Below are 24387 nucleotides of genomic sequence, written 5' to 3'. Positions count from 1 at the left end.
ACTTGGATATAGTATAACAATGAATCAAATACCTATAGTTAAAATACTTTACGTTTTACATTATAAGGTTGAGAACTCAATACAGAGATCAATACAGGTTTCGATTTCCATGCAAATTAATAATATAGATGCATCATACAAAATTTATATGGAGACAGCCACTCTGATACTATCAAATCAATCAGATTTCGATGAACTTTACTTACGATTACCATCACTTTAAATATAAGTTTAACACGTGTATCAGACCCTAGTAAAGTAGTTTTCGATAAAGAAATTATCGTAAAGAAAAAATCCGGCCCTGGGTTTAGTGATCTCATTAAAAAAAATATTATTAATCCCTGGAACCTGGAATGTAATATAAGCGTTTACTGGCTTGCGTGGAGTAACAAACTTTACGAAGTTATTATTATTTGTAACTCTATTTTGGTTTTCACGGACCTATAAATCCCGGTCTTTTGATAGGCTCGTGGGGATATAGATCCAACATGTAGAGGCCCTTTGGAGAGCTTTAATGTCATGTAAAACGCCTGCTTCAGAGCCCACTGTGTCCCACTGCTGGGCAAAGGCCGGCCCCTCTTCTTCCACTCGTCTCTGTACGAAGTAGTGTGATAAAAATAAAATATGTATTATAATTTCTGATTGTAGATGGTGTGTTTTTGGCAGGGAGAATATAGACGAGGCGAGGTTCCAGAAAATGATGCGGGACAGAAGAAACACAACCGTCTACGTGTCTTCCAGCGATTCTCCTGTCATACCAGGTAAGTCATGTTATTAACCCACCATCATAACTTGACACCTCCCATTCTATTCAACTTACCAAATTTTTAAGACCGAAAAGAAAACCGAGAGGTCTTCTAAAACTGGTTGGCTGTATGAACTTGTAGCTATATTTGGAACGTTTCCAATAAAACAGTTCATGTATACTTACTTTTGTCATACCAAGATTACTGATAAAAACCCTCGTATGAATATTCACGGATTTGTGTGTAATGAAGCGTATACGCAACGCAGTGAATGGTGCATCCTTGAAATTTAATTGTAAGTCTCAAGTTAGCTTGGGCAAACTCTAACGTTTGATAATCCAATCCTCACAAAACGTATAAGGGGGCTTAGAACAATCCTTAGCTTTCATATTGGCGGTCGCTATATTATTACTTATATTAGTACTTCACTAGGTTTATATCGACCGGTATATGAACCGTAAGTCTATATAAGTCTAGTGAAACTAACCGTGAATCATTCAAAACTGTAATGAAACTGTATTTTACGCTGATGCCTGTGAGTACACGTAGAAAACATTTGTCTGTGATTAAGTCAGCCATAAAATACGACGAATGTGTTTTTGGTTTCAGAGCGTTTAAAGAAACGATGGAGCTTAAAACGATCCACCGACAGAGACTGGAAGAACGAGATGGGACAGCGAGGAGAACCCAAAGCAGACTCGCTGCCACTCATCGAAACACCGGCCGTGCCTACTCTGGTAAGTTAATATACATCAAGGACTAATCTTACCGTTCTTTGTTAGAAAGATAAGAGCCGAGGACGAACTCCAACAAGATGGAGCGATCAATTAAAAGGGGCCCCAGCCTCAACCGACTTTTGCTCGGTTGTCAGAGACGCGATGAACAGGCACCGTTGGAGGCAGATCATAAAGACCAGGTGTGGAGCATCCACATCCACCGATGACCACGATCCTCAGTCATGAGGGAGCGACCACAGAGAGAGAGAGAGATGTCTTTCAGTAAAATGAACGTATAAGGACGACGGCGATGCGGGTAGGCTTGCCATATAAAAAAAATATGCTTACAAAAGTCTCGACACACCTTAAAAATCCTTCATTTTATTGGGCGGACATTTCTTCAAACCCCACTGGGATCTCTTTAATTAGACCTCCCGTATGTACGAATAGAAGTTTTTTATTTATTTGCTGTAGCTATACAAGCCACCATATGCTGTAGCTACAACTCCAAACTTTTAGCTAGTCTAGTGGTTAGTTGAGGTTTCTAAAAACCCTGACATTCGCGAAGTCCCCCCGCAACCCCGACAAAGCACAAACAATCCTCACATGTCAAGATTGTGAAGGTAATTCTGAATTATAAGTATAGCAACTTTAGATGTGCGAAATGCCTGTTAATAAAAATTTGTTTCTGCCCATAAAGGCTAACGTTCCCATTTTCACATTCCAGTAAAATTATAATTTCAATCTGATTTGTTTTCGTTATATTACGACCTTAGAGTGACTAGCGATGCATTTGGCGTGCACTACTAAATTTTAATTTCTGAATATCACACTTGACATCAAATGTAGAACTTTTAAGTCTACAAATAAAATATATCAAACAAGATACTGATAACTTACATATCAAGACTATTGTTTACGATAATTATTTACACTTAACTTTTATTAAGATCATAAAACAAATGTAACAATAACAAGCGTATCGCATGTATGTTACTATTATAGTTAAATTGTAATAGCTTTAACATTACTTAACCTCATGTCATGTGGTGAAACGATACCAGAATGTCACCGCTAGTGCTCATTATGTTTCACAATAAACATTGTAATTCACGCTTGGAAATTCTTGTACCTTTATTGACCGAGCATGAGCGCGAAGGACTCCCTTCTAGTTTAGGCAAAAATGTTTTCGTATGTCCGGATTGTCTGACTGTAAGGTTGTTCTTCACGATCGTATTTCTCAACCGATTCTCGTGAATTTTTGTGAGCAGATTCGATAATCACTACGTTTACCTATCCTCGCTCAGCGCAGCTCTATAGGTTCTTAACAAAAACATCCCTCTCTTCGCATCCTAGCGCATCTTTGATGAGATAACGCCTTTTCAGGCTGCGTTTCCAGCCTTAAGATGCCCGAATGATAGGAAAGCCCTGTAACATTCGGAAAAAGTCTATTAGCATATATTCGAATTCTGATTAACCTTTATATTTCTCCAGGTGGAATCCTGCAGTCGCTTCATGTCCCTAACCTCGCGCCTCAAATGTCGCGCCTCGCACGCCGAGCGAGCGGACGAGCGAGAGACACCGCAAGAACAGCTGCCAGAGTCCCGGGTCAACTTCCACCGTACCTTCAGCATGCTCATTAACATGGGAAATGTCGATAAAGGCTGTAGAAGAACGGTGAGTTTCTAATACATTCATGTCTCTAACCTCGCGCCTCGCACGCAGAGCGAGCGGACGAGAGAGAGACACCGCAAGAACAGCTGCCAGAGTCCCGGGTCAACTTCCACCGTACCTTCAGCATGCTCATTAACATGGGGAATGTGGATAAAGGCTGTAGAAGAACGGTGAGTTTCTAATGCATTCATGTCTCCAATCTCGCGCCTCAAATGTCTCTCGTGCCTCGCTTTACGCTGTCTCGAGTTTATAATTTTTTCCCCACCTCAAAAAGTGCACAGCGCCGCTAAAGAAGTTTTCACTTTATATACATTTTTTTGATAATTTTATACGTTTTCATTTTGAGTTTTAGTCGTGTGTCGATAGATGGCAGTAAATGTACTGTGACTACAAAATTTACAAAGACAGAACCCCTCTATACTATCTATTCTTTTTGCCTATATAGACCAACTTTAGGGATTCGGTTCGAAGAACCAACTTTAAGTACCTATCTCAACAGCAGCTAAATTTTGCTTGACAGAACTTAATTATCAAACAAAATACAATTATTTCTTAGCCACTTCTGAGTTGCTAATTTAAAATGTAATCCCTTTTTGCGTCGGGGGCTAAAGTTGCATTTCTGTTTTATTAACTTATCATCATAGCTCCCCAACGTATGAACCGATTTGAGTGCGGTTTTCGGTATGCTATTTAACAAAGTTAGGTTTTAACTTACTAAAGCCCCCTTGCACCATCCCACTAACCCGGGGTTAACCGGTTAAACCTGGAGTTGCCATGGTTACCCATACAATTTGACACCGGGTTAACGGTTTAACCGCTTACCCCGGGTTAGTGGGATGGTGCAAGTGGGCCTAAATGACGTTGTTATAGTTATCTAGTTTTGTTTTAAATATGATATTCTTTTCAGATAAGCCGAGAAGAACAAGTATGGCAGAACGAGTTAAAAGACCTGATATGGCTGGAGCTTCAGGCCAAGATAGCTGGCCGCACGCTGGCGCAGCAAGATCTCTTCCTATGTTCTCAGAGGAACGTCATACCTACTTTGATTAAGAATATTATTGATTATAAGTAAGTGTAACAACTTTTCTTCAAAAGTTAGTTCTAAAGGCCTTCTTGGTTCCGGACTTAGGGTCAGTTGCACAAAACCGACTGTCCCCGTTGAAGCGTTCGCTAAATTTTATTGTATGATAAGTTTCATAGGTCACTGTTGAGTGAAGTTGAACAGTCCGCTAAATGTGGTCGGTGCAACTGGACCTTAATCGCATAATTTAAATAACTCGATCGAGTCCCTATGTAATAAAATACTTGCTATACCTGCTTGGAATACGATTGTAAGTCTACGTTTTATTATTATTTATTACTTGTCTTAAAGGGCCTCTGCGATGTTGGTTTTAGCCCCACGCACACCTCCCAAAAGTCCGGGCCCCCACGGTACCGAGATATTGTAAGACATAACCCTCGGTCCTGAGATATTGTAACTATTGTAAGACATAATAATAAATCCAATTTGCCAGTAGGAACTATGATTGTTCAAGTTGTATAGATGTTCGACCGTTCGCGCCTAAATTTTGTCAGCCATCTTTTCCACTAATAAAATTGGCATGCCAGACTATATCCTCCTAAGACCCTACCTATAGAACTTCATCAGTTCAATGAAATTTCAATCGTATTCAATTGGAACAGAATCGTCGCTTTTGCATTGTTTAGTTCAATTTTCAAGCAACGCAAAATCAACTCTGTTTCTTACACCGTAAGTTCAAATTTCAGTGGCAAATTTTGGATTTTCTATTTGTATGGCTGGGCCTTAGGATATATTGTACTTTTTTAGGTTCGTAAATCCGAATCCGTGCAAAGGGCGGTCGAAGCGGCTTTGCGCGACCAACGGTTCCCGAGAAGATCTCACCCACGAAGACCCTGATGACGAGACAGGTACGCCACGTTACGCCAAAGTGGTCAAATATATCAGAACACCTTTGATCTTCTTCTTCCTCGCGTTATCCCGACATTTTGCCACGGCTCATGGGAGACTGGGGTCCGCTTGACAACAAACCCCAAGAATTGACGTAGGCACTAGTTTTTACGAAAGCGACTGCCATCTGACATTCCAACCCAGAGGGGAAACTAGGCCTTATTGGCATTAGTCCGGTTTTCTTACGATGTTTTCCTTCACCGAAAAGCAACTGGTAAATATCAAATGATATTTAGTACATAAGTTCCGAAAAACTCATTGGTACGAGCGGATTGCAAGTCGCACGCTCTCACCGCTAGGCCACCAGCGCTTCACACTAGAACACCTTTGATATCGTAGATATAAGGATTTATTTATATGGTATGAAAGTTGTGTTAGGATATATCTAGGCCACGAAATATAATGAAGTTGTTGGTTGACGTTGGTCCCAAATTCGTCAATGTAAAAGGCTGAGTATTCACAGCCAGCAATTCCCTTTTTCGATAATAATGTTCCATTTTTTGTAAACCACTTGTCTCTATATAAATTCTTAGTCTTTAAGAACAACCACTGTACTATACTTTTCTCAATAAATTATTTGTATTATTTGTATTAGCACCTTTGCTGCGGCACCGGGTTAAATCAGCCCGATGCAATCACAAACATAATAGCGGCAGCAAAAGTGTTAACTACACTCGACATCCCTTTGACTTTTATAATTATTTCAATGGAGTTGGCAACTGTCAAAGGTTTGCATAGATGGCGCCATCATAGATGAGTTCTAAGAGATTTTTCTTATCTGGCATCCAGGGAATAAAATTCTATTTAAAAAAACAAGAAGTTGACACAAATGTATGGATTGATAGGGCAAGCTAGCGCCATCTGCTAGATACTTCGAGAGGCCAACCCCATTACTACAAACCTTAATTTCAGAGGAAGACAAACTCGGCTGCCTCTCTTTCGACTGTCGGCTATGCTCGTCCGCCATCGGCGCGGCCATGACGGAAGTTAGAACCTTGCTGGAGTCCTTCCACCGCGCCAGCGCCCTGTACCCCTCCACGCAGGCCATGACCGCCGACCACAAGCTGCTGGCGACCAGTCTGTTTCAGAACAGGATCAAGGTATTCGTTCGACTGTCGCCTGTGCTCGTCCGCCATCGGCGCGGCCATGACAGAAGTTAGAACATTGCTGGAGTCCTTCCACCGCGCCAGCGCCCTGTACCCCTCCACGCAGGCCATGACCGCCGACCACAAGCTGCTGGCGACCAGTCTGTTTCAGAACAGGATCAAGGTATTCGTTCGACTGTCGCCTGTGCTCGTCCGCCATCGGCGCGGCCATGACAGAAGTTAGAACCTTGCTTGAGTCCTTCCACCGCGCCAGCGCCCTGTCCCCCTCCACGCAGGCCATGACCGCCGACCACAAGCTGCTGGCGACCAGTCTGTTTCAGAACAGGATCAAGGTATTCGTTCGACTGTCGCCTGTGCTCGTCCGCCATCGGCGCGGCCATGACAGAAGTTAGAACCTTGCTTGAGTCCTTCCACCGCGCCAGCGCCCTGTCCACGCAGGCCATGACCGCCGACCACAAGCTGCTGGCGACCAGTCTGTTTCAGAACAGGATCAAGGTATTTAGGGGCAATTTCATTTTAACTTGTACTTTAAAGCGCGACTTAACTCGTGTCAGTAACGTCTAAGCGTCACATTCCTGACAAAACGGGGTTTGACATTGACCGTCAGTTTTGTGACGGTTACTAACCGGCCGTTAATGCCAGTTAAGTGAAAATGCCCTTAGAAAGGATGGATGTTTACACTAATCACAGTACTTGTTACCAAAAAAAGGTTACAAGTAAAAAATCTAGGTTACTAAGGAAAAAACTAGGTTACATATAAATAAACTAGGTTAAAGTAACGAACATAGGTTACAAATAAAAAAAAGATCAACTGGAGTAAAAAATCTAGTCAACTGCTTTAAGCTAATCAATCTTTTTTGGATTGAAAAAAAAAAGTGTTTATTCTGAAATTTTGTGCTGACATTTAAATACATAATGATCTTCTGCCAAACAGAGTGGTTTGTTGGCATCGCAACAAGGCAAGGTATGGTAACTACTATTGTTCCAAAAAACTTAATTAGGCATTGTATTGTTCCAGGCGCTCTGTTTGTGGTACAACATGGCGATGCATATGCGACTGAAGATTCTGTCCGTCCGCCGTCTATTGGCCACCGTCGGCGCCAAGGGCCGGCCTGCTTTGCCCGACTATCCCTGTGTCGAACCTAGCATAGACGGGTATGATATAAAATCCGTAGAGTATTTTATGCAACGGTCATATAAAAGAGATTTTAATCGGCACTGAGAATTACTTCTGTATTAAAACAAAGAAACTTTTTAGACACTGAAATATGAGAAACAATTTCTAACTTTGGAAATTCGAAGCATTATGCTCACACGAGTCAAAAAAATCCTGTGCATTATATAATTCACACTAATGTAAGATCAAAAACGATCTTAATAGCAATATAAAACGATATTTAATGTAAAAATTAAAAAAATCAATTCTGCTTTTTAACAGAGTCCGCAGAGATCGCGACGCAGATCAATGCAGCCAGCGCCAAGTGCGCTTCAACTGCGACAACCCTACGAGCTCCACCAATAGCGACGAGAGTTGCCCCACGGAGAACCAATCAGAGGTCGAGAAAGAACCTCTCGGCCAATCGGAGAGCGGTGCGGAAGAGTCAGGGGTGGCGCAGAGTGATGGAGAGAAAAATAAAGATGAGACTGATTGTGTTATTAGGACAGGTTTGTATTTATTTTGGACTGGCTTCTGCCCACCAAAATGTCTGCGTGGGACGATGATGATGATCATATATTCTTTTCCGGGCCTCAAACTATCTCATTTTAACTATTTTCATCTATGTCGTTTGTGCGGTTTAAGCGTGACAAGGTAACAGATAGACATCAGACAAAGTTACTGTCACATTTATAATATTACTAGGGATTTTGAGTAATACGTACTTTTGTTAATTTATCATCAATATAAGTATTATTTCACCAGTACAAGCTCTTTAAAGTCATATTTTTACAAGCTTTTATTTAGTTTCACCTGTCCTGTTGTCGCTCTATAATCAAATCTTGCAAGTTAAATTTGATCCACTTCCCGGTTTCCTCTTCCGGTTGAGCTGAAATTTTTCATACATACGTAAGTCGGGGACAATGCAATATTATGGTGTCATCGAGCTGATCTGATGGTGGAGACCGGAGGTGGCCATAGGAACTCTGTGATAAAACAACGAAACCTTATTGTGTTTGGGGTTTTTAGAATTGTCTCGATATTAATTGCCCGTGTAAAGAAAAGTACAGTCAGCGATAAAAGCTTGTACCAAAAATATTTTTTTTGCCAAAACCTGATTACTTTGTATACTTTATATAATTGTAACTACCCAAACACCTTAGGCCCACTTGCACCATCCCACTAACCCGGAGTTAAGCGGTTTAACCGTCAACCCAGTGTAAAATTGTACTGCTAACCAGGTAACTCCATGCTTAACCGGTTAACCCCGGATTAGTGGTACGGTGCAAGTGGGCCTTACTGTTTCGTCTTCGAACAGCTTAAAATTAATTCATTCCGTTTATCAGATGAAAACGGCCAAACTACACCCGAGATTATAATCTCCGACGCAAAATACAGCACCAACGACACCAGCACTTCGAGTGAGAGCGGCTACATGTCAGAAAGAGAAAGATGGTTCAACTGCAGCTCACCCGAGTCTGTGTTCAATGTTGGGTCGTTGGCCGATCTGACAAGGTTGAGGCTGCTGGAGAAATGCGATGTTTCGCCTTATAGGTGAGTCTAATGCCAATCACGACACATATGCGTCATTTGTTTTATATACTGCACCTTTGCTGGAGATATGTTTCGCCTCGTTGGTGACTCTAATGCCAATCACGACACATATGCGTCATTTGTTTTATATACTGCACCTTTGCTGGAGATATGTTTCGCCTCGTTGGTGACTCTAATGCCAATCACGACACATGTGCGTCATTTGTTTTATATACTGCACCTTTGCTGGAGAAATGTTTCGCCTCGTGGGTGACTCTAATGCCAATGACGACACATATGCGTTAAGTTAAAATACTGAACCTACGATATTAGTACGTCAAGTGAAAGCGACTACGTGTCAGAAAGAGAAAGATATACACCGATCTGACAAGGTTGAGGTTGCTGTAAAAATGCGATGTTTACAGGTGAGTCTAATGCCTATCTTTATTCTAAAGCTCGAGTTTTGAGATGCGCTTAACACATTCATTACCACTAAGTGCTACGGGTTACGCTCGTAGCGCGTAGCCACGGTTTCGCCGTATGTAGCGCGTAGTCGCTACGAACAGTGTACCCGACAGTCGGGTTCTTGGTGTTGAATGTGTTAAAAGCACTGGACTCGGGATAGACTCGGAAATTTTTTTTAACCTCTAGCCGCCCATACGTCAAACCTTGCCAAGCAAAATGAAATTTTATTTTGTCAATTCAAAGTTCAAATTAGAATGGAACAGGAGACCTTTTTATAGATCTCTGGGCGGTTAGAGGTTAACGATGACTCTCTTAAAAACGAGTCTTGTTCTTCAACTTCAGACTCAAAAGACTCGAATATGTATACATTGTACCAACACTGTGTATGACCATTATATTATATTTTAACCTCTATGGATCGAACACGGTATATACATTTAGGGTGAGAGACTATTTGTGTGTGTCTGTGCACATGAATGATGGACACCACTTATCGCCGGACCGGATCGACCGATTCAGTTACGGTTTTATGTAAACTTTTGTACTGAAGTTATTTTATTATACAAGACGTCCACGTTTGGAACTTATTAATCTTGTTTGTCCTCAGAGAGTATCACTACGAGATCCTGAAGATCCAGGGAGTGCGGCGGTCGATGATGTTCATACACAAACTGCGCACCAAGTTGCTCAACAAAGTCTACCTCACGTTCCTGCTGCCTGAGGTATGTTGAAAATGAAAATATGATTAAACACACGTAGTTTTATGTGTTTACGTTAAAGATGTAAAAGCAATAATAGTCCGCCATTTTGAAAAAAAATCTAAAATATGAATATACAAAAAAAATCTATTTAACCGTCGAACCTGCTCACAAAATTTCACGAGAATCTGTTGAGAATTGCGACCTGTAGAGAACATTCGGAAACACGAAAGCATTTACGCCCAAAGCTGAAAAAAAAAAACTAAACCTAACTTAACTTCGCTAAAGCTTCGGTCAACTAAATATTTTAAGATTATCAATATTTCAGAATACGCTGGACGAATCTAATAGAGAAGAAGATCCGACGGACGCATCAGATGAGAAAGATGACAAGACACAAAGGGCCAGGGAAGGTGAAGACGAACAGGAGTTGAGGAGGTACCCTGCTTTTTATATTTCCTCCACTTAAATTTGAACCTACAGTGTAAGAAACAGAGTTGATTTTGCGTTGTTACAAAATTAAAGGAAACAATGCAAAAGCGATTCTGTTCCATTTGAATATTATTGAAAAGAAGTACCTACTATACAATAGTCGTTTTTTTAGCATTACAAAGAACTTGCAAGAAGGTAAGCGATCTTAACATGTCTTTTAATTGATAAACGCTTTTTAAAAATCAAAAACGATTACTTATGAAAGCAGAAGAATATAAATGATCGTATTAGATTCATAATTGTTACATATTTGCCGTAACTTATTTTTAAAATGTGTTTTTCAATTAAAAGACACATCAGGATTGTTTACCTTATTTCTAATGAAAAAAAAAAAAACGATCTATAGGTAGGATCCGGGGGGGAAAAATACGTTTTTTATTAGCCATTCGTATCTAATCCAATAATCTAATTTACTGATAAGTCAAATCAGCTACTATTGAAATGACGTACTTTTTAGTCTTCACATATCTGATTTGATTTAAGTAAAAGATGTGTGTTTCGTGTTTTTGAAACCCGGTCCCGCATTGTATGTCTTTATCTACTACTAAGTGAGTCCACCATCAATATCAAATAAAGCTATTTTAATAAAGACTCGAAGTTAATGGTAGTAAAAGAGACGTAATAAGTTGTGATTATCCACCTTTTATAAGAGCTTTGACGATATAAAAGACGAATTAAGAGCGCAAGAGTTGAATGACCTACTTTCTTCCGTTTTCTTGATTTAGTAAACTAGCCTATTCTATTCTTCGACAAATTACCATCTCACCCTCATTTAAACATCCCTTAATGTATTTTTATTCAGCCTAACCCTTCCAGATTCGGGTGCTGGTCCGAGGAAACCCTATCAATGGGGTTACCCTCGTACCGCAACCACTTCCTGCTGCTCAGCAGCATCTGCATGGAGGCCGTGCATGACTACCTCACGCTGCGGCTCGAAGGCCGCCCGGAGCATCCCTCTTGTCTCACCATAAAGCAGGTAACAGAGTATTTTAAAATAATTTGACTATAGATTCGGGTGCTGGTCCGAGGAAACCCTATCAATGGGGTTACCCTCGTACCGCAACCACTTTCTGCTGCTCAGCAGCATCTGCATGGAGGCCGTGCATGACTACCTCACCCTGCGGCTCGAAGCCCGACCGGAGCATCCCTCTTGTCTCACTATAAAGCAGGTAACAGAGTATTTTTATAGAATATTTACCCTATCAATGGGGTTACCCTCGTACCGCAACCACTTCCTGCTGCTCAGCAGCATCTGCACGGAGGCCGTGCATGACTACCTCACGCTGCGGCTCGAAGGCCATGCGGTAGAATGAGATAGTAATATCACTTGCTCCCTCTAACGCATAAATGCGTCCCTTGGAGTGGCCGGCGCTGGGCCATCGTGTAGAGAAGCCATTATATAATTTGACTATAACTGACGCGTCGAATCATGAATATCGTGATCCTTAAGACAGTTAATTCATTTTTATATTGAGCACCTGTCACGTCAAAAGTTTGTAGACATTTTTAAGCAAGCTGGTAACACATTAATTTAAGGATAAATATTTTAATAAAACCTGCAAACTGTCCCAAACGGCAACTCTAAAGTATAGAGATAAATAACTGCGTTTAATAAACTAACAGAGCCGGTGTAGCTTTATTTGACGTTCATAAGCGTATTGTAATATGCCTACTTGAATAATAAACTATCTTTATTTCTTTATCTTTAACGAGCTGGTACGCTCAAGACACATCGAATTTTAAACAGCATTTTTAATGTCACATTACAGTTTTTGAAAAAATAAATGGAGTTTTTGATTAAAAATTCAAAGGCTTTTTTTTAAACTTTGTGGATTTAATAACTTAACTTTGTTTCAGCTAATCCACGAACTGAAAGAGGGTCTGGACATCGCGACGACAATGCGTCAAGCGTTCGTTGGCAACATCGAAGTAGCGCTCCGCGGCTGCCGCGCCGGCCACGCGGCGAGACAGGACCTGTTACTCATTATTAAGACCTTCGATGCCAGCGTCGAAGATGTTTTCAAGGTTAACTTTGGACTTGAGCATTTTTCTTCCATTTAAAACACCTTAAACACACGAACTCGCAGCCATAAAGCCGCTCCCATACAATCGAAATTACGCTCTAATTCTACAACGACATGCTTAAATTACATGAAACTTGGCATGAACATTTATGTAACTCATATATATGTATGATACTACTTTTCTTTTCTAAAAATTGTTATAAAAAGAAAATAGAGCGAGAATAAGTTGTACCTACGAGTTGTACTTACGAGTGTTAAATTTTGTGATTATGAATCTGCTTTGATTATATAGATTATTATTTGTCCACAGCAATACCTATCCTACTTAACTGCCATGTCTGAAGTCGAGCACATGCCCCGCTCGAGCTTGGAGGCCGAATGGAGCTTCGTGGCTCGAGTGGCCGAGCGCGGCTCGTGGGTCAAAGACCTCGCGCCTGTCGCCTTCACGTGAGTTATATCCATACCCCGGCCGGCGAGAGCAAAAATGCGTTGACAGCTTAATAGTGCGAGGACACACACTTTGGTCGATGTCGATAAAAACAACACGATGTACTGGACCACCGTTATGATATGCAGAAGTATTAATTATTGTTGTAAACAAAATTAAAACCAAGTGTTTGTATTTATTCAGTATTTTATGTAATTTTCGTAATATACAATTAGCATTTTTTCTAAATTTTCTGATTTTAAACTCCTTCGCCTTGCCGATAAAATCCATTTCATCCAACTAAAGGACCGTTCTAAATCTACTGTAGTAATCGGAGCAAAACGAAATAGTGATTATGAATTTGTTCTGTATTAGGTAGTTCCACTTCTCTGCCAGATATCAATTTATTTAAATTGTTTAAAGTTAAAATGCCAACGTTCTTCTTTAACACATTCTGATAGTTATTGTGAATAACTTTATAATAATAATAATTTTATGTTGATAGAAAATTGTTTTAGGGGTATTCTTAGAAACGCGTGGAGGTATCAAGTTGAAATTAATAACAAATACTAATGGCTCAGTTTAAAAAAAAAATTGTGCTTAATTAAAAGTCGACTATTCTATCGACATCCATATGTCGATAGAATAGTCGATATTTAATTAAGCACTAGGAGCAGACGCATTTTTGCTCTCGCCGGCCGGGGTATGACTTATATCTTACATCTATCCTACTTAACTGCCATGTCTGAAGTCGAGCACATGCCCCGCTCGAGCTAGAGGCCGAATGGAGCTTCGTGGCTCGAGTGGCCGAGCGCGGCTCGTGGGTCAAAGACCTCGCGCCTGTCGCCTTCACGTGAGTTATATCTTACATCTATCCTACTTAACTGCCATGTCTGAAGTCGAGCACATGCCCCGCTCGAGCTAGAGGCCGAATGGAGCTTCGTGGCTCGAGTGGCCGAGCGCGGCTCGTGGGTCAAAGACCTCGCGCCTGTCGCCTTCACGTAAGTTATATCTTACATCTATCCTACTTAACTGCCATGTCTGAAGTCGAGCACATGCCCCGCTCGAGCTTGGAGGCCGAATGGAGCTTCGTGGCTCGAGTGGCCGAGCGCGGCTCGTGGGTCAAAGACCTCGCGCCTGTCGCCTTCACGTAAATTATATCTTACATCTATCCTACTTAACTGCCATGTCTGAAGTCGAGCACATGCCCCGCTCGAGCTTGGAGGCCGAATGGAGCTTCGTGGCTCGAGTGGCCGAGCGCGGCTCGTGGGTCAAAGACCTCGCGCATGTCGCCTTCACGTAAGTTATATCTTACATCTATCCTACTTAACTGCCATGTCTGAAGTCGAGCACATGCCCCGCTCGAGCTAGAGGCTGAATGGAGCTTCGTGGCTCGAGTGGCCGAGCGCGGCTCGTGGGTCTAAGACCTCGCGCCTGTCGCCTTCACGTGAGTAATGTAGGCATATGACATATGTCATGGGTTCCCCTTCACTTCGTTGGTCACCGTGTTTTACTTATTTTAAGAATAGTTTTTGATCTGTCTTCATTATCAAAGTCTGTGTAACTCACACATCAAGAACAAGACATCCTCCAGACTGTTCGTACTAATATAAATTGTATGTATTGCAGTGACATCGCGTGTAACCAGCTGAATAGAGTAATGAAACAATTCGAGGCTAAAATAGCAGCAATCGACCAAGTAAACAAGCCTGAGCCGGACAGGTAACATTTTATTTTTGATCTCGACTGCTTTTAGTAACAAATAAATTCTTAGACTTTTTACCTACCTAACCGTTTGACTGCCAAAGATGTCAACTGACGACTAACCTTTTTGCATTCCGATTTCCGACAAATACGATAGAAAATAATGATGCACTACAACTGTAGCTTGTTTGCAGATACGTGTTCTACACGCTATGCCGAGAGGCGCAGAGCGTGTTCGCTAGCGAGCGCGAGGCGGCGCTGCAGGCCGCGGCCTTCGCTCGGGCGCTCGCCTCGCACCACGCTCGCGCTAGCCCGGACGCGAGGCGCGCCAGGCGGAGGATCTACGTAAGTTTACAGATACGTGTCTACACGCTATGCCGAGAGGCGCAGAGCGTGTTCGCTAGCGAGCGCGAGGCGGCGCTGCAGGCCGCGGCCTTCGCTCGGGCGCTCGCCTCGCACCACGCTCGCGCTAGCCCGGACGCGAGGCGCGCCAGGCGGAGGATCTACGTAAGTTTACAGATACGTGTCTACACGCTATGCCGAGAGGCGCAGAGCGTGTTCGCTAGCGAGCGCGAGGCGGCGCTGCAGGCCGCGGCCTTCGCTCGGGCGCTCGCCTCGCACCACGCTCGCGCTAGCCCGGACGCGAGGCGCGCCAGGCGGAGGATCTACGTAAGTTTACAGATACGTGTCTACACGCTATGCCGAGAGGCGCAGAGCGTGTTCGCTAGCGAGCGCGAGGCGGCGCTGCAATAATGGTTTTGCAAGAATTTTTTTATTTTATTATTATTTGATACTAGTGGCTCTATGAGCTGTAGACATCGCGAACCCTCAATATTTATTATTACACCTGCTCACCAAATTTCCCGTGAATCGGTTGAAAAATAATGCGTATGTAGACGAAAATATACCGACATACTACATAATATTTGCCTAAGCTGATACGGAGACCATCGCTTTCGCTCGGTCAAAAATAGGCTTTAAAGTCCCAGTTTTTGTCCACAGGAAAGTCTATTCCAATTACGTGAGTGCATCGTCCGACACACCATGGAGATCCTCGAGCACGCCAGCAAGAGTCCTCCTGAGGAATATATTCACGAGGTCACAGATGGCGTCGTGGCTAGGGTCAGAGATCTTCTGCTGCAGATATATAGACTTGGCTTCGAGGTAGGAACCTTTCTCTCTTGCACTGTACTTATTAGAAAGAGCCAGCAAGAGCCCTCCTGAAGAGTATATCCACGAAGTCACAGATATGGCTTCGTGGCTAGGGTCAGAGATCTTCTGCTGCAGATATACAGACTTGGCTTCGAGGTAGGAACCTTTCTCTCTTGCACTGTACTTATTAGAAAGAGCCAGCTGGAATCCTCCCGAAGAGTATATACACGAAGTCACTGATTGTGTCGTGGCTAGGGTCAGAGATCTTCTGCTGCAGATATACAGGCTTGGCTTCGAGGTAAGAACCTCTTTCTCTCTCTTTCTCTCTCTGACGCGGTATTGGATAGAAAGAGCCAACAAGAGTATACAGGCTTAACATCAAGGTACCTTTCATAATAAAAAAAAGTAACATCTCCTTTGCACTGTACTGGCCGTAAGATGCCAATCGCTTACGCTCCGTAGCGATCGAAACGCAGCTGTCACTGTCGGACTAATATGTATGAGTGATAGAGAGACATAATGCTTTTCGTTGTCGAAGCGATAGCGATTGTAACCTTGCCTAGGCCGGCTGAACAGAAAGGGGAGATTTTCGAGTGAGCTAGCAAGAATTTAAGGTAAAGAATAATCTGTATACTCGTATTTCTTAGGTGTGAATCTCGTTTTGTCACTTCCACACTTTGCACTTTAGTGGCGTCTCACTTTAAATAAGGTGCATCCTTGTAAGGTAATTCGGGAACTAATATTGGTCGTGCATTTCGACTGCATGATTTAATAATCCATATTATGCATGTATCACTACTTAGAGAATATAACCAATCGGAGTCGTCATTAACAGGCGTTCCCCTCTGTCGAAAATAGGCGGCCAATGGTCAACCACATGTCAACAACATGTATGGACTGACGTTTATCTGACATGACGTTCCTATACATTTGATGTACCCCTCCCCCGCAAAAAACGGCAGACTATTTTGTACCGAAAATTATAGACATGGCCTCTCCGTTGGTTATATCCTCTAAGTATCACTAACAATTGAAGTTTTATTTACTCTTTATAATAGTAAGGCATTTAAGTACCTATAATCTTAATACAAACAGCAACACTCCTAATTGTACATCGGTGGACCTTATTACAAAAGGTATAAAGTCCACCGTTGTACAGTTAACAGTGTGGGCGATATGTACAGTACATTAAGAAACCGCGGAGTAATAAAATTCAAAAATGTATGTGAAGTTCCAAACCCACTTTAGACCAGGAACCATAACTCAATCCCTACAAAAACGGTTTCCTATATTTTTTACTAAACTTACTCGGATGCCTCGCACGCACCGCACGGCTAACACGCATGCGCGCACCGTCCACAGCTGCACCGCGAGTGCTACAGGCTGGCGCACGGCGGCGGCGGCCGGCCCGCGCCGCGCGCGCCGCGCCCCGCCTCGCTGCAGCCGCCGCGCGCGCGCCCCGTCCGCCCCAGGCGCCCCGAGACCATGCAAGTGCACGACTCCGTCAATCCTATGGTAAATGGTTCCGGATGGTTCGTCGCTTTGCTTTGTGTTGCCCGGGTCTAATATTAGTCTTAATGCTTTTATCTACGCACATATACTTGGTCAAGCAGATCTTGTCAGTAGAAAAAGGCGGCAAATTTGAAAAATGTAGGCGCGATGGGTTATCGTCCCATAGAAAATTTGAATTTCGCGCCTTTTTTTACTGACAAGATTTGCTTGACCAGCTATATCATTACTGCTCTAAAATGCATTCAGAAACCGTAGGAAATGACCAGCATTATCACAACCAATTTTACTATGAGAACTTTCTTATCTGTGGTAGTAGGTAAAATTTGTACTTTAAAGTTATAACTTTACAGATTTTTGTAAGGTTATGAGTTTTAAATTTGGAACAGCTGTCAAAACTCAAGTGGGTGTCTATTCTAGTATCCATAGATATTAAAACAATTATCGATACGAAACGTCAATTCGGTATATTTTTTTAATATAAACCGTACGACATTTGATGTCGAGTGGCATGAGAATAGGGACTTCATTCTTTTGTCTATGAATTAAAAAAAACTACGGATGCGTGACATTTGTGAAAAAAAGTTTTCATTTACCGCCATTTGACTTACAGTTTCATCTTTTAATTACTTTTAGGTTATAAAATTGATTTGATAGTTGTTTTTAAACAAACTTTAAGCAAAAGTATCGTGTAAATGAGTGATAAAAAGATATTTAGGAGCCGCCACCTCTCAAATCTGCGAGTTAAGTCAGACAGCAACGATGTATGTCGGTTGAAATATGAGGTTAGTGAATATATAATAGAAGGTAATAATATGTGTGTAGATAAAGTAGTGTATGTAACTGTACATAATTAGGCATTAAAACACTCGTGTGATCCTTTTAAGAAACTCACTTCGTTCGTTTCTTAAACCCACACTCGTATTTTAATGCCTTTCATTATGTAGCAGTCACATAAACTACTATTATGTCACGTTTTCCTGGTACTTTTAGTGCATCAACATCAATCCGCCGCCGAGAAACTCATGCGGCCGAGGTCTACCTATCTATTTATCTATATATTATTTGGCAAGTTCGCTTTGTGTTATTGCGTGGTTTGATTGTCTTAATGTTCCTCCTGCTATGTCATTTTCTCCTGGTACTGTGAGTGTCTCGACCGTCAATATTGCTTTAGATATCCTTTGGTTTCTACTCATAAATAGATGGTCGGGGAGGTCGGGGAAGCTTCGCTTGGTATTTTTGTGTCTTATATTGTTTTGATGTTCCTCCTGTTATATCATTAATTCCTCCAGTATGTACTGTTACTTCCTCAACAATAATTCATATTTGTCACTATTTTTTTAAAACATAATTTCCACAGATACACAAGGAGCTACACCGCTTCGTGAAAGAGTGCCGTCGGCCTCGCGCACCGCGCTGGCTACTACGCTCCGAGTCCGTCAATGAGGACGAGACAGAAGGGACCTTCGCTGAGATCGACTATCCTGAAATCAAGGTGCATTAACTTTACGTCATTAGCGGTATATTTGCTATACCTTCATACAGTGGATCTATAAAGAGAGATCTTCGTGACGTGCGATTCGGCTCCACTTGCCGTCGGCCTCGCTGAGATTGACTATCCTGTTATCAAGGGATAAATTGCAACACCGGTGGACCTTATCTCGTTGCCTTAAGGTTTACTTTAATTGTGTTAATGATCGCCTTTGTTATCTTCTGACACCTACATCACAGAATAAGTAATAGTACATATTATCATACAGAACGGCCACGCACCGCCCCGCCCCGACTCGCGTTACCTCGCCCTGCGACTGGCCGCTTCCGCACACATACACAATGACGCGTGAAAGCGACTTACCCACACATACACAATGACGCGTGTACAGACGTGCCGCGCACACATAAACGCAAATGATTTTTGATGTATGGCGTGTCCGCCCTGTGCCTACATTTTAGCGCTATAAACAGAATGTTATTAATTGGATTTATTTTTATATTTATTTTCCACAGACCCAGGTCTCAATAGAGGAGCTCCTAGGCTCCCCTCCGCCTCCGCCACAGCCCCGGGTCGAGCATGAGCCACACACAGACGAAGAAGCCTGGAGCGCTGCGGTCGCTCGCGCTATAGTCTGCTTCGCGCGCTGCTGGATGCGATTTGTTCTGGAACGATGCGAGCGCGGCCGCGGCCGGAGGCCTAGGTTAGTTTACTTGCTTTTATATCCTAGATACTAACATGAGGTCGATCGTAGCGAGTTAGAGAGAGTGAGATAGGGTCATATTCAGAGGGCGGAATTGCTCATGACGAAAATCAAACGTCAGTAGAGTTGTAACGTTGAATTTTATCGACTATTGAATAAACTGAAATTATATTTACCTAGCGTATCTTTAATTATTTATTAACAAAACTAAACCTCAAATCCATAAGCAAACAATAATAGACTTCATATGAACATTACGGAATGACATTTAAATAAAAGACAATATAAAACGATAATTTTAAAAACTACTTAACTAGTACTGCATTATTAAAAGTACCTAAGTTTCAATACAACCTAAGGATTCAAATCACCTGTGAACTAATTTTCATCGTTTAAAATGTAAAAGGTGACTGAACTTATCGATAGCTGAAAAAATCGATAAAATTCAACGTTCTCTCTATTGACGTTTGATTTTTGCCATGGGCAATTCCGCCCTCTGGTCATATTAGACAGAGACACTGCGCTATCTATGCCCCCGTCTCAGTAGAAGAGCTCCTAAACTGTATACATCGCACACATGTAAAGGTTAAATGCTAATAAGTAATAGCTTATGTGAATTCTTCATGTATGTTTGCAGCTGTATCATAAAACTTCTTTTTGTCAGATGGGCGAGTCAAGGGCTAGAGTTTCTAATGCTGGCATGCGACCCTTACAACACGAGGCATCTCAGCGACGAAGAATTCGAGGTATTCTTGACTTTTTTTATTGCGATTAAAACAAATGAAGAAATTGTAACAAGTATCAACCCGCTGGCCCAATATTAGGGTTCTATGTTACATTTTCAAGATAGTTGAAATTCGACTTAATGTCACTATGACAATGTTCAAATTTCGGTTCGATAAAAGTGAAACATAGAACCCTTTAATATTGAGCCAGCGAACTGTAAGGCACATAAGTATACTAATGCCCACTTGCACCATCCCAATAACCCGGGGTTAAGCGGTTAAATGAACCCACTGTCAAATTGTACTGGTAACCATGGTAACCGGTTTAACCGGTTAACCCCGGGTTAGTGGAATGGTGCAAGTGGCCCTAAAACGCGTAAAGGTTATAAACTTTTCTCATGTCTTGTTGTCTTCATATGTCTTTCGATTTGTTGATAATGTTTGGTTAATGTTTGGTCGATATGTCAGGAGCTGAAGCATCTAATGGACGGTTGCATCTCCCACGTGATCGGGTCGCGCGGCACGACCAAAGGTCCGGACTCCGAGCCCTCACCGCGGCCCCGACACCGGTTGCACGTGAGTTAACTACCAGCGGACTTATGTCACCCCAAAAACGACACCTTTGAGCTTAGCTAGTATTGATCTAAACTGCCTTCCTACTGCAAAAAGATCATATTTTAAATTTAAATACGTAACTATTACCAGTCACTGATCAAAAAGGCTGTAATGATTGCAAACCTTTACACAACAAATGTGCTAATGACATCGTTTAACAAATACTGGGCGTACAAACAAGAAATGAGATGTAGAGTTAATTCTAAGAACTCGCATAGCTCGATCGAAATTCTCATCTCAGCTTCCTTAGTTAAGTACTTCCAATGGCGCGACAAATTTTGTCTAATATCTTCATCCAATGGGGTTGGCCGGTCAAAGTATTTAGCAGATGGCGCTATCATAACTTGCCCCGTTAATCCCTAGAAATGTGTCAAGTTATTGTCATTTTTATGCCCAGGCCTTTAAGCTAAATCTCATAGAAAAAGGGGCAAGCTATGATGGTGCCATCTATGCAAACCTTTGACAGTTGCCAACCCCATTGTCGCGATCCTTTGCGACTGTCCTCCTGTTGATTTACTTGGTCTTCCCCTGCACAATCCAGCATTCTCTTTTTCCACAGTATTTTATTTCTTATGTTACAGAGTCCTTTACCAAGCCAGACGGGTGCTCCCAAAGAAAGCTTGACTCCTTCTACGCCGCCGGGAGACCCGGAAGCGGCCCCGAACTTCAACGTACCTGACCCACATGGTAATAGTACATTATTGCAGAGGCCGGGATGCAATTCGTGGATGAGTTTCGATTTTGTCGGACGACGCGAAGCGGAGTCCGACAAAGAAGACGAATCCACGAATTGCTATTCCTGCCGAGGCATATATAGTGCTTTTCTCCAAACATGCGAGGAAATAAGCTAAAATAATTATTATTTAACCATCAAGCATCACTCAAATCAAACCTTCACATCCAAAATGTCAAAAACAATTTCCCTCTTTAATTAATTTTTAAAAGTTAAAGTTACAAACTTATTCTGCCATTCAGTATTCGTTCATTCAATATAATTGTGCAATATAGTTGGTCAAACCAACTTTTCAGTCAGTAAGAACCAGGAAAACTATACCCATCCTTTTCTTTTGGGTGCTAGTACTGGTCTAAGACAAAGATAGTATGATTCTCTTTGTCTATGTTTGAAATGAGAAAGTCCTTTGACAAACTATATAAGCTTTATGAACACGGATGAGATTTAAAAAAAATATAAAAATAATCTTTGATTTTATTAAGCAGTATTCGCACGATCATACACGTGAAATGATAGCTGATAGGGTCGTGTAGAAGCGGCTCGCGGCAATAATAATTGGCCGTTTGCGTTTTTTATTATTAAAAAGTAAAAAACACTACAGTAATAAGTTATTACTGTAGTGTTTTTTTACTTCCCGTCCGCTAGAACAGGACAGCGATAGTTTGATGTTTTTTAATTAGAGTTTGACATTAACGAAGAACTTCCCGTAGTATTTTTGCTACAGTAAGGTGAACATTTCCGAGCATATTGGAGAAAATTATATTTCTTTGTCGTCACACTCTTGTCAGAGTCATATCAGGGCCGGTGGCAAGCTTCACAATCCGTCGCCATTCTTCCCGTACTGTAGGCACTGTAGCTCTTCTTGTAAATTCGTGGAGTGGTCCATTGAGTGCATTTGTTACTAGGTCTCTCCAACGCATTGGTGACCTACCGCGCTTTGTGCCTTCAACTTTTCCTTGCACTACAAGTCGTCAAAGAAATAGTATTAGGAACTTCAGCAATAAAGTCTTGAAATTACCCACACCTCCAATTTTATAGTTCATTCTTTTTAGCATTAAAAAGAACTTGCAAGAAGGTAAGCGATCTTGACATGTCTTTTAATTGAAAAACGCTTTTTGAAAACCAAAAACTATTACCTATGAAAGCAGAAGAATATACATGATCGTATTAGATTCATAACTGTTACATATTTGCCGTAACTTATTTTTAAAATGTGTTTTTCAATTAAAAGACACATCAAGATTGTTTACCTTATTTCTAATGCTAAAAAAACGAACTATAGTCTCATCTTCTTCCTAGTGTCGTCCCTCATGTTCCTTCTGACCTTCCAACCCAGAAGGGGAACAAGGCTTCATTGAACTAGTCCGGTTTCCTCACGATGTTTTCCGTTTCCACTTTTTGTATTCTTGTGCATAATTTTGAGGCCTATGACAAAGAGGTTTAAACGGTAGTCTTGTTTAAAGAAAAGCTATCACATCTTTGGCATAAATGGCCTAGGTTTTACTCTCCGTTCATTATGTTTTTTTTTCTTGTAGCGCGCACGAGAAGCGTCATGGAAGCGATAAAGAAATTAGACATGTCCCGTGACGCAGCCCTACGTTCCATGAAAGCTGTTGGCCGAGTCGCCGAGCCGGCCGTGACACATGACTACGAGCCGCGAGTACGGCAGGTCACCTTTAAATGGCAGCGCGGACTTAAAATCGGCGCGGGCACTTTTGGAAAGGTTAGTGAAGAAAAAAAGCTACGTATATTACGAAAATATATATTCCGACACCCACTTGATCTGTCAAAAATGTGGCTTCTACTTATTTTACCATATGGTGGCAAAGCGTACGGCTCGCTTAATAGTAAGTAGATTCCATAGCCTATTGGTGCTTGTAATACCTTGTCGGTGTACATTTTGCTTAGACCAGCGGTCGGCAACCTGCGGCCCGCGGGCCGCATGCGGCTCGTGAACCTGTCACTTGCGGCCCGAGTGCCGCCTTAGCTATTTTGTATGTAATAGTGACAAACGACAATGTCTCATAAAGTCATAAATATTAACAAAGTACGGCCCGCGTCACCTCTGTTAACTACTATATAGCCCTTGGCTGCTAAAAGATTGCCGACCGCTGGCTTAGATGGATGGACTTTATTCCTCGCGTACGGCAGGTCACCTTTAACCCTTATCTTGGCATCGTAACACCCGTGATACATGGAACTTAAAAAAATCTAGCAGGTTCATTTTACAACCTAACAAAATAATTCTGCCATCAATATGTCGAGCTACCCTTCTTACTTATAGAAAAAAATAATTGACACGAGTGTCATTGTAAATTAATTAGTAATAATTAACATGGCGCCGCGGAAACAATAGATTTCGGTTCGTACTGGAAGTTTTGCATTTATTTGTTATGTTAGTATATATTTTGATATCTTTACTGTCTCTTAGTGCATACGTATTTACAATGCCTTCGAATTTAAAAACATTTAATACACAGAACCTTACATGAAACTGTTATGTATTATATTTGATACACTGCCAAGAACTCAGAAATGTACATATCGAAAGGATTGTATTACATTTAATACATTGCCAAGTTATCGTCAAAATAGTTTTACATGATTTTTTATTTTTTTTATTTTTGTGGGGTTACAAAACATGCTTCAATTATTTAATATTAGTTGTCGTATTATTTACTTATTAAACTTAATTTTTTTTAATTACTAGATGTTATTTAACTATATATTCGTATGCCGTAGCATTAT

At 41.6% G+C, this 24387-nt stretch overlaps 1 protein-coding gene across 1 annotated transcript in view; it reads left to right on the top strand.

The window, feature by feature from the left end:
* LOC134672197 (uncharacterized) overlaps positions 1-24387 on the top strand; it is a 50062-nt gene that overhangs the window by 19866 nt on the left and 5809 nt on the right. The window contains exons 3-28 of the mRNA XM_063530101.1: positions 649-761; positions 1356-1483; positions 2957-3139; positions 4044-4204; positions 4965-5065; positions 6018-6205; positions 6318-6429; positions 6537-6706; positions 7230-7366; positions 7650-7876; positions 8714-8921; positions 9973-10087; positions 10392-10501; positions 11372-11531; positions 12413-12580; positions 12890-13026; positions 14636-14728; positions 14905-15379; positions 15713-15874; positions 17225-17377; positions 18732-18866; positions 19379-19566; positions 20231-20312; positions 20760-20867; positions 21488-21593; positions 23175-23362. Of these exons, the coding sequence (XP_063386171.1) occupies positions 649-761; positions 1356-1483; positions 2957-3139; positions 4044-4204; positions 4965-5065; positions 6018-6205; positions 6318-6429; positions 6537-6706; positions 7230-7366; positions 7650-7876; positions 8714-8921; positions 9973-10087; positions 10392-10501; positions 11372-11531; positions 12413-12580; positions 12890-13026; positions 14636-14728; positions 14905-15379; positions 15713-15874; positions 17225-17377; positions 18732-18866; positions 19379-19566; positions 20231-20312; positions 20760-20867; positions 21488-21593; positions 23175-23362 (4108 nt within the window). The remainder of the gene's footprint in view (positions 1-648; positions 762-1355; positions 1484-2956; positions 3140-4043; positions 4205-4964; positions 5066-6017; positions 6206-6317; positions 6430-6536; positions 6707-7229; positions 7367-7649; positions 7877-8713; positions 8922-9972; positions 10088-10391; positions 10502-11371; positions 11532-12412; positions 12581-12889; positions 13027-14635; positions 14729-14904; positions 15380-15712; positions 15875-17224; positions 17378-18731; positions 18867-19378; positions 19567-20230; positions 20313-20759; positions 20868-21487; positions 21594-23174; positions 23363-24387) is intronic.

The sequence above is a fragment of the Cydia fagiglandana genome, chromosome 2 (genome assembly GCF_963556715.1).
Source record: "Cydia fagiglandana chromosome 2, ilCydFagi1.1, whole genome shotgun sequence".
Classification (NCBI taxonomy): Eukaryota; Metazoa; Arthropoda; class Insecta; order Lepidoptera; family Tortricidae; genus Cydia; species Cydia fagiglandana.
The sequence above is the reverse complement of the archived record's forward strand: the minus strand, read 5'-3'. Positions and strand labels throughout refer to the sequence as shown.